Consider the following 10801-nt stretch of genomic DNA (forward strand, 5'->3'; position numbering starts at 1 on the left):
TTTTTTTCTTTTTTTTTTTTTGTTCCCTCTTTTTTTTTTTTTTTTTTTTTGCGGTACGTGGGCCTCTCAATGTTGTGGCCTCTCCCGTTGTGGACCACAGGCTCCAGATGCACAGGCTCAGCGGCCATGGCTCACGGGCCCAGCTGCTCCGCGGCATGTGGGATATTCCCAGACTGGGGCACGAACCCGTGTCCCCTGCATCGGCAGGCAGACTCTCAACCACTGCGCCACCAGGGAAGCCCCTGTAACCTACTTTTTATTTACTGTATTGTTAAAATATTTCCATATTCTTAGATACTTTTCTTAAGAAAAAATCTAGGTGAAGGAAAGAACCCAGAGAGGTCAGTGGAGTCCTCAAACTGCTTCTTATGAAAACTGCATCATATGAGGGGGAACTGAGATGTAGTTTCAAGCCTTGTAAGGCACAGAGGGAAAGAAGAAAAAGTCAAGCCTCATTCAGGAGGGACGTCTCACAGGAGACCATCTCCCCATAGAGCTGGGATCCCAAATGCCTGTACTCTTAGTGTAAGGTTGAGCCAGAAGAAAACACACCTCATTCCCACTCCTGAGGGGCTCTGAGGAGAGTTGCCTCCCAACTGAGCACAGCAGCAGGTGCACCCGTCCCAGGGATTTGTAGCTCAAATTCACATCACCTGGTTGTCCAAAGAAAACTTGTCAAACTACGGAGTGAGATGTCGACTGCCAGATGCAAATGTAAACCTCTGGAGGAACACGCTGTGATTCTGTATCTCAAAGAAGTGTGGCCACAAATGTATCACGGTCAATGAGCACACACCAGGAAACAAGACAGCAAGGATGAAGATCAGTATGAACAATAGATGGCAAAAACAGAACCAGAAATATTTCAGATAATGGAATTATTAGCCTCACATTATAAAATCACTATGTTTACTAGATTTAAAGAAATAAAAGACAACCTGAAAATATTTATAGATAGCATTTCACTATAAAGAGTCACCTAGCAGGTGTGAGGGGGAAAAAAAGAACCAAACAGAACTTCCAGAAGTGAAAAATAAAATGATCAGAGTATAAAACTCAGCTGAATGTAAAACTGGTGAATTGGAAGATAGATCTGAAGGAAATTTTCACAACACAGTACAACACAGAGAGAGATGAATTGACAAAATGAAGAAGAAAGGTTAAGAGACAGGGCCCTTGTTATTCAATTCAGAACTTGAACTGGGAAGTTTTAGTCCCAGGGGCTGCTAGCAACCATCTTAGGACATCAAAGAAGTAATACAGAGGGAGAGAAAGAAAAGTCATTTTTTAAAAAATTTTTATTGAAGTATAGTTGATTTACAAAGTTGTGTTAGTTTCAGGTGTACAGCAAAATGAATCAGTTATACATATACATATATCCACTCTTTTTTAGATTCTTTTCCCATATAGGCCATTACAGAGTATTGAGTAGATTTCCCTGTTCTATACAGCAGGTTCTTATTAGTTATCTATTTTATATATAGTAGTGTGTATATGTCAATCCCAATCTCCCAGTTTACCCCTCCCCCCGCCATCATACTGAGTGAAGTAAATCAGAGAAAGACAAATATATGATATCGCTTATATGTGGAATCCAAAAAAAGGGTACAAATGAACTTATCTACAAAATGAAGTCTTGATCATACAATTTGAGAACTGGATCAAGTCTCAACTTTCGTGGATCAAGTGGTTGTTTTCCTTTAAAGAATGGGTTTTGTTCTGCTAGAAAGTTAAAGTTCAGTCTCATCAAAAAGTCTATCAAGACTTTTAACCTTTTTTGTGGGGAAGGTGTGGAACAGCTTTTACTTTAAAGATAATTTATCCCATTACTGAGGTGTGACTCTTCTGAATGCCTCAGGTGATCACCAGGAACTGTCCACACTGGCTGGTCAGAACTCAAATGCCTCCTGGTCTTATGTGGGCTCTGGGCACCACTTAGCTCATACTTCTCCTGTTTGCTCAGGCAGGGCATATCTTAGTATTCATTAAAGGGGTCCTCTGTCCAGATTTCTAGGGTGATTTCCCAGCACAGCCTTCTTCTCTTGGGAACTCTGCCCTGCAACTCTTAGCCATTTCAGACTCTTCAAACTCTAATCTCTGTCAATGCAGCCAAGTAGCTGCATTCCACTTGGGTTTCCCCTCCCTATTCTATGGTCTGAAATGTGCCTCCAGACAGAAAACCAGGGCAATCTTAGTGATCACCTTGTTTGTTTCTCTTTTCTCAGGAATCGTAATGCTGTGCTACATATTGTCCATTGTCTGATTCTTGATTCTTTTCTTTCCTGTCCAGTTTTCTTGTTATTTGTGGTAGGAGTGTAAATTCAATCTCCATTACTCCATCATGGCCAAAAACATAAGTCATAGATTTTTTTTTAAACATACAAATGAAAGTGGCTTAAAGAGATTGTGTCATGATAAAGGAATTGGGGGTGAATGGTAGGTGAATGATGCTTCACCTTTTAACCTTTAGTATCATTCAAAGTTTTACCATGTGCATGCCCTGGTTATTTTTTTAATCTAGTTAATAAAAAATTCTCATTAGTATTTTCAGAGACATTTGAGAAAATATTGCCACTCCAAAATGAAACTGGACTCCTGTGAAAAGGAAACCATGAAAGAAACAGAAAGAGGACATGGAAATTAAAAACGATTATCAAAATAACTTTCATGGAAATGATAGAATGGACATGTTTGAGGTTCTGTTGGTGATGGGGAAGATAAAGTGAGGGAAGCCTCTGAGAATGTAAAGCAAAGAGACAAAGAAATGGAAAGTATGAAAGGTGGGTTAGACATGAAGGGCAGGTCTGGAAGTCCCACCTCATCTACTTGGATTTCTAGAAGGAAGAAAGGAGACAAATGAGGGGAGGAAAACAAAATAATATAGAAAAGATTTCTGAACACCATTTCCACCTTGGACGGGTTCACTAGTTACAAGCAGGGGAACAAAAAAGAGGAAACTTGGGCATGTATTAGTGACGTTTCTGAACCCAGAGATTAAGGAATAGAAGTCTCACTGGCTTCTGGTTACCTACACGGAAATCACACATTACACTCAGCAACGCTGCATGCTAAATGGTGTAGTAACACCTTCAACATTCTGAGAAAGAATTATTTTCAAGGAGGATCCTGTATTAAATTGTCAGTCAGATGTGAGGGCAGTTGACTATAGAAATTACTTCTCTCATCAGAGCAGCTATATTTCTTTATGATTTTGTTTCCACTTTTGGTTGTTATAACCGTGAAGAGAAGGCTGCAACGGAGCAATAATTTCCTCATTAACATGGACAAGAATTGTGCTCTGTGTACTGTAGCCCTAAGTGCGACCTAGCTAAGAAGAACTCGAATACAAGAGCTTTCAGAATGCCACGGAGCCTGAGGCTGTTATCATTTGACTTTGTATTCACACTGCCTAGCACAGCCCCGGGCATCTTACATAAGATGCGTCCATTTGTTTGCAGAATGAAGGACTGAGTGAATGACCGTTTCCATCCTTCAGTTGAGAAGCTGGCAAGACCATATCTCCTTCGGTAGAAAGAGGATAGTTGGGCAGCATTTGCCTTCCCACCAGCCACTCACTAACTGGATTTTTCTCTCTGTAGTTCTAGGCTATCCTTCAGTACCTTCATTTGAAAATTACATAATTCAGGATCCCAAAGCTTTCTACGTATTGACTGGAATTGGTTTTGATCATGGCTTCAATGACAGCAAGGAGCCCTTGCCACTTGAGGTAAGAGCATCTTTTCCATCACAATCTTATTGTGCTACCCAGCCTTGAGCATAAGTTCAATAAGCAGTCTTGTTACCTGAGCTCCCTCTAGTCAGCTTTGTCAGCTGGTGGCAATCTTAATTCCAGAGGAGGTAAGAGAATACTCCTGATTTTATATATTATATCCTGGACTTTGAGATTCCTTCCAGTTTTCAGATTCTTTAAAAGAGAAGACATTTTTGGAGTAAGCCTCTGTCCCAAGGGTACAGGATGGCATATTTTCAGCTGCTGGATTACAGAAGCGAGCCCCAATGCTAGACTCCATAGACTGGAGTCCCAGCTCTGCAGCGTCCTACTGTGTAACCTTGGGACAGTCACTAACATTCCTAGGCCTCAGTTTCCTTATCAGTGTAATGAGATTAATAGTAGTTCGTAACTCATAGAACCATTGTGAGGATTAAATGAATTTATGCCTATAAAGTGCTTAGAACAGAGCCTGGAGCAGAGGCATTTTCCAGAAGGAATAGTTATTGTCATTATTACTAATCCCATGGACTTCAGATATGGTAGATCTGTTTGTTTAAGGAAAAGGCAGTGTTTTAAATATCAGAATACTTGTTTTCTGCTTTAGGATGGGAAAACCACTAATGTAGAGCTTTTGTGTTGTGCTGTACAGTTTATCTAATGATCAGTTGTTAGAACTGGCATGGGATGTTGGTAGGTGGAGACAAGGCATTTTTCGAACACTTGCTAATGCCAGGCCCATCACGGGGACCATCTCACTTGATCCCACAGCACCTCTGAGGTAGGTACTGTTAACATCATTCCCATTTTACTGATGAGGAAACCAAGGCAAGAAGATTAAGTAATTTGCCCAAAGTGCCATGGCTATTCATTAGGAGATTGGGGTTTGGATCCAGGTGGTCTGGCTCCAGAGCCTGCACTCAGAATTATTCTGCAGCACTCCTATCCGGATGGGGGCTCAATAGCCCCTTGTCTGTTTCTTAGGATGGTCACAGCAGAATGCAGAGAAGACCACAACTACAGTGTGCTCTGCAGAGGGACATCTACCACTGTGGGTGCCTTTCCTCCCATCACAGCTGACGTCAGGCACACCCTTGCTCTGTCCTGTTCCTTTTCTGAGTTTCACAATCTCATGACCGAATTTGTTTCTCTTTATTCTTCATAGGTTAAGTATTACTTGCGCTTCAGTAGTTTTCAGAGGAATTATTTATTCTTGAGGCTAATACTCCATGAAGATGACTTTCAAGGCTGGAGCACATCCTATCTTTATCCTCCTAACCTAAGCCAAGAACCCCGGGACTATGGTCTTTCCGATGGGGGATCCCCTGGTGAGGAAGCCTCTATGTGTTATCATGAGCACAGCCTGCTTTTGTCCCATATTTATGATGCTATTTGTGTTGTTTTTGCTCTCTGAACACTTGCTACAGTAACATTTCAGAAGATGTTGAAGGAGTTACATTTAGAAATGTGGCATTCTGTAAAATGCTTACAATCTAGAGTAAGTTAGTCTAGCAGTTATGCATTTGATTGTTTTGTGCTGATACTGAATTGTTCGAGAGAAGAATGGAATTTTACAGGAATGAGTGCCTTCTTTATGTTTCTGTATGTGTTAACTTTTCTGCTTATAAAAATGTGTACCTGCTGTTAACTCTCTGCAGACTATGGGAGAACAGTGGGACAACGTGGAGATCTGCTCATCCTCTGTCCTCTGCAATAAGCATCGTATTCATGACTGGAGGCCCAGGAACTGATCCTCTTTTGGACTCATGCCCTCCACTTCACTGTCGAGTTTTGGTCTCCCTCTTTGTGAGGGGTTTAGGGTAACCATCCTCTAGGGAACTAACTGCTCTTAGAAAATTAAGTTGACAGTCTGCAGCACCTTGTAGAAGTAACCACACAATTGACCTGAAGCCTTGGGCTTGCAAGCTCCCCAAGTGGGAATCCAAGTCCCAGGGTTTATAGTTTCATGTGATTCTAGAAAAGATGTGAACAGTTCTGCAGTCAAGAATATCTAATAGTTCCCAGAACTTTATCATCAAATTTGTTCCTGCCTTTTTCATCCTGACAGATCTGGAGGCCTCCCTAGGTTTAGGCCAACAGAAGACCTTAGTCCCTTCTACTCCAGTGCTGGCATATCCTACCCTGGCTCTGCCGGTTTGGAGGCCTGGTGACCCTTGCTTGGTAGTGAGGCCATTATTTCTTAGAAGACTCCAAAACCAGGGCTCTTTGCCTTTCAATCTATTGTTCCCCAAAGCTGACCTTAGCACACCAGCTGTGCTATATTGAAACAAGGGTTACTTATGGTAAAGACTGTTTTTGAGGCTTGGCAGCAAAATTCAGTGACGATAACCCTTGGACTACAGCAGTGACAACTCAGAGACAGGTCACAGCAGTTGAGGGGGGCTGTGTCTTCCAAGTGCTTTGAATTTAACTACTTCTGTGTGCTGGATGAGCTAAACTGCAGAATGGGCACCCTTTCCCTGAAGCCTGAGTACTTAGGGGAGAAGATGCAGCCCCACCTGGAAGATTGTAATATTGGGTATCCCTTATTTTGTCTGCCCAGAACTACTTTACCCCATTTTCTGATAAAAGACATTGTCCCTCAGCCACAGGGTTCCCATTGTGACTTTCTGCTCTTTCTTCCATATTGTAGCATCTTGGCTATAGAAATGCCTTTTCTATTCCTGTCTGTGTGTGAATGGCTAGCCATGACCCATCTGAAATATCTGTTGTTTTTCATCTTCATTCTTAGTCTCTTATACTTGATATCCACTGCTTTATGCTGTAGGATACAACAAAGAAGGCTTCCTGGCCATACAGCATGCAACAGATAAAGCCATCATGTGGCACCGCGCTCCCAATGAGACGACCAAGTTGTTTGAGAGTCTCAGTGTGCTTCTGAAGAGATTCCCACATGGAGCCTATGTCCAGGACAGTTTCTTCCTGGTCCTTCAGAATGAGTTCCCTCTTTTCCTCATGCTCAGCTTCATCTACATTGAGCTCACCACCATCAATTCCATTGCACTGGAGAAAGAGAGAAAATTGAAGGTAACTCCATCACATCAGATGTGTGCCTCTCCCTGGACAGGAATGTATGGGAGCTGCTAATAAAAATGGCCAGAGTAGGAGGGAGGCCAAGGCAGGTAAGAGGTTGCTTTAGGTATCAGAGCAAACTCCAAGCAACTTGGAAGTTCTTTCATCATTTTAACCAGCTTGCAACTTAATTCATGTTATTACATGAATTCTTACTTTTAGACTGGGAACGTCCAGCCTAGTGGTTCCTGATTTGCTAATACGCAGCCTCACACATGATAGGTGTTCAGAATATGTTTGTGGAATGACTAACTGATAAGTGAGGGAAATAATCATCCAAAATTAACTTGGTCTCATTTTGCTGCAAGGTAGATGGGAAGCGTTCTGTAGAAGATACAACTTAAGACAAAGTTGATCTTTCTGCACTCCTCTGTTGCTTACTTAATCACTCCTGTTACTTCCCTCCTCACCTTTTGCTCTTTAAAAAAACTTCTCTTCTCACTCTTTAGCTTTCTTCTCTATTTGTTGATTCTTATGTATTAAAATAGCCTGCCAGTGGCTCCCTGAGCTATGCTTGGCCTCACCAATAGTGTTTGGTTTGCTCTGTCTTCTTGCATATTCAGGCATAAGGAGCAGTCTCATCCTGCTGCCTTGATAGGGTGGAAAGGCAGGGAACCTGCTTTGCACTGCGATGGGTGATGGTGGGACAGTGGCTTACCTGGCAGGCCTCTCCACTTGGCTCTGCACCGACTGAAAAACCCCAGGGAAACTAGAAGCTTCTGATGTGCTGTTGGAAACCCATTTTAGTTCCTGGATGAGAGAGAGAGTTTCTTTTTCCTGTTTGTTAAACTGTTTCAGCAACAAATTGGTGGAGGGAAGGGGTGGGCATCAAATGTTTACACTTAATGCCACTGAATTGGTTGTGTGTTTCCTATTTCACGCTTGAGTCTACTCTTTAGACAAGAGTAGGTTAAAGAACACTTTTGAAAAACTTAAGAGTAACCACCAATAGTATTTAAAAGTCGGACATATAATTCTTAAAACCCTGGAGAAAATAAAAGGAAAGAAAATATAGTTCATATACCAAAAGACAGGAAACAAAGGAAATCACCAAAAAAAGCCTACAGAACAGAAAGTATAATATTAAATAAGGTAGCAGAAGACCAAATACGGCAGTTATAAAATAATAGTCGATGGGATCAGCTTTCCTTTTAAAAGAAAAAAAAATTAGAATAGCTCAAGAAACAAAATCCAACTAACACAAAATGGCATAAAACATGTTGTTTGTTGATTTAATAGTATGTACTTGTATGTGGTGCTTGCCTTGTGCTGGGCAGCACTGTAGGACCATTCATTCCTTTCACCCTCCTACCTTTTATTTGGCCCTCCAGATGCACTCTTCACTTTTCTCCACTTTGTTCTCTGTCTGGAAGGCTGAGCCGCCCATGTTCCAAAACATGCTCCCATGAGGAGGGAGCCCTAAGAACCTCAGAAGAAGGAAGTAGGGGGCTGAGGTCAGGGTGTGTCCTGTCCCCCCATCCCAGTTCTCTCCCCACAGGTAGTTTTGGGCTTGGTTTGTCCGTTAGCTGAAGGTCACTGTCTTCTCAAGTTATCTTGCTCCACGAGACTCTCTCCTCTCCTGGGGTCTTGTGACCTCCCTTCCTTCTCACCCCTTTGGGCCCAAAGGTGATAATAGCTCAGTAGTTGTGGCTCACAGGCTCTAGAGCACAGACTCAGTAGTTGTGGTGCACGGGCATAGTGGCTCCACGGCATGTGGGATCCTCCCAGACCAGGTCTCGAACCTGTGTCCTCTGCATTGGCAGGCGGATTCTTAACCACTGTACCACCAGGGAAGTCCCTGATCAATTGATTTTTGACAAAGGGGCCAAGACAATTCAACAGATAAGGAAGAGTCTTTTAAACAAATGGTGCTGGAACAACTAGATATCCACATATAAAAGAATTAAGTTGGATCTCTACATAACATCATACACAAAAATTAACTCAATGTGGATTATAAACCTAAATGTAAGAACTAGCTAATACTATACAACTCTTAAAATAAAATACAGAAGTAAATCTTCATGATCTTGGGTTAGACAGTGATTTCTTAGATATGACATCAGAAACCCAAGTGATAAAAAAGAAGACTGAGGGGCTTCCCTGGTGGCACAGTGGTTGAGAGTCTGCATGCTGATGCAGGGAACATGGGTTCGTGCCCCGGTGCGGGAAGATCCCACATGCCGCGGAGCGGCTGGGCCCGTGAGCCATGGCCGCTGAGCCTGCGCGTCCAGAACCTGTGCACCACAACGGGAGGCCACAACAGTGAGAGGCCCGTGTACCGCAAAACAAACAAACAAACAAAAAGAAGACTGCTAAGTTGGACTTCATCAGCATTAAAAATTTCCATGCTTCAAAGGATACAGTCAAGCAAGTGAAAAGACAACCTACAGTCTGGGAGAAAACATCTGCAAGTAAACTATTTCATAAGAGACCTGAATCCAGAATAACTTAAAGAAAACTTACTCAAAAATAAAAACACAAATATTCATAACTCATTCTATAGGCAGCATTACCTTGATACCAAAGCCAGAAAACACATCACAATAAAAAATAAAACTACAGTGGGGGGACTTCCCTGATGGCACAGTGGTTAAGAATCTGCCTGCCGGGCTTCCCTGGTGGTGCAGTGGTTGGGGGTCCACCTGCCGATGCAGGGGTCACGGGTTTGTGCCTGGTCTGGGAGGATCCCACATGCTGCAGAGCGGCTGGGCCCGTGAGCCATGGCCGCTGAGCCTGCGCGTTCGGAGCCCGTGCTCCACATTGGGAGAGGCCGCAGCATTGAGAGGCCCGTGTACCGCAAAAAAAAAAAAAAAAAAAAAAAAACGTGTGGTGAATAAACAAAGTTTGGAAAAGATTGAAATTTATTCTGGATAGGCCAAAAACCTATCAAAATCATTCTTTCCAAACGCCTAGTTTCTCATAAAACTAATGCCATGTATTTTGGTGTTAAAAACAAAAATGGAAAAAAAAAAAGTAGTCCCAAAAATGATGCTTAAAACTCTCTGGATTTGGATCAACTTTCCTAGCCCCATTTCCCATCTTTTACCTTAACTCTGACTTTCTCAAGTGACCAGACACCTTGAAGCAATGACCCAGGGAGGCTGCTGGGCGACAGGAGAGGGAAGGGTGGAAGCAAAGAAGGTGAGACTCATATAAAGCATGAAAATCAAGAGTGAGCCAATCCGGGGTAAGCACAGCACATGGGCAATGGGGTGGAATCCTCTTCAACATTCTTTTCTCAAGTCCCCCATCTGCCACTTCTTTTTACCAAGAGGGTGTGTGTGTGTGTGTGTGTCTGTGTGTGTGTGTGTGTTTGTAAAAGATAGGGAAGCATTAAGGCTTTGATAAATGTGACAGTGAGAACAACTCACTGTCTTATTAGAGTGACAGGCAAGCTATCACTTAGGCAATGCCTGGGACATATACGGGACAAGAAAAGCAACCCCCAGGCCCCCTAAAAAGATGGACTATTTCTGAGCACAAGGGAAGGAAAAGGCATATTGTACAAAATGTGTACATTTTTAGGCATGAGGACATCAATTTATGCCACTAACTTAAGCATAATTTTTTAAACAGGAATCTAACCATTTTTCTACATCCTCATCTATTAAGTTCTATTACATTTCTACTTATCTCCATTTTAATAAGAAATTGAAAAATATTTAAGTGAAATTGAAGAACAGAAAGCGTGAGGGAAACCCCTGGGTGAAGACAGCTTTCAATTAAGAGGAAAAAATAAGAAAGGCATGAGTAGTGCATATGTTTGCCACGTTTTGCTGTGACCTGCGATATAACCACTAAGTGATGTGAACAAAGGAGATATTACACGTGGATATTTTTTTTAACAGACCAAAAGAGTTTCTTTGTTGCAGGGCATCTTAATGTCTTAATATGTCAATATGCTTGTCAATCTCCCAGGGAGAGGGAAGGGTAGAGTACATAGCCCTTCCCAAAGTCTTTTTTTTTTTTTTTTTT

At 42.2% G+C, this 10801-nt stretch overlaps 1 protein-coding gene across 1 annotated transcript in view; it reads left to right on the forward strand.

Moving 5' to 3' along the window:
* The window catches only part of LOC112409464 (ATP-binding cassette sub-family A member 17-like), a 77403-nt gene that overhangs the window by 4315 nt on the left and 62287 nt on the right, over positions 1-10801 (forward strand). Inside the window, 3 exon segments of the mRNA XM_024759614.1 lie at positions 3600-3727; positions 4896-5058; positions 6519-6798. Coding sequence (XP_024615382.1) covers positions 3600-3727; positions 4896-5058; positions 6519-6798 — 571 coding nt within the window.

The sequence above is a fragment of the Neophocaena asiaeorientalis genome, unplaced genomic scaffold, assembly GCF_003031525.2.
Source record: "Neophocaena asiaeorientalis asiaeorientalis breed wild unplaced genomic scaffold, Neophocaena_asiaeorientalis_V1.1 scaffold254, whole genome shotgun sequence".
Taxonomy (NCBI): domain Eukaryota; kingdom Metazoa; phylum Chordata; class Mammalia; order Artiodactyla; family Phocoenidae; genus Neophocaena; species Neophocaena asiaeorientalis.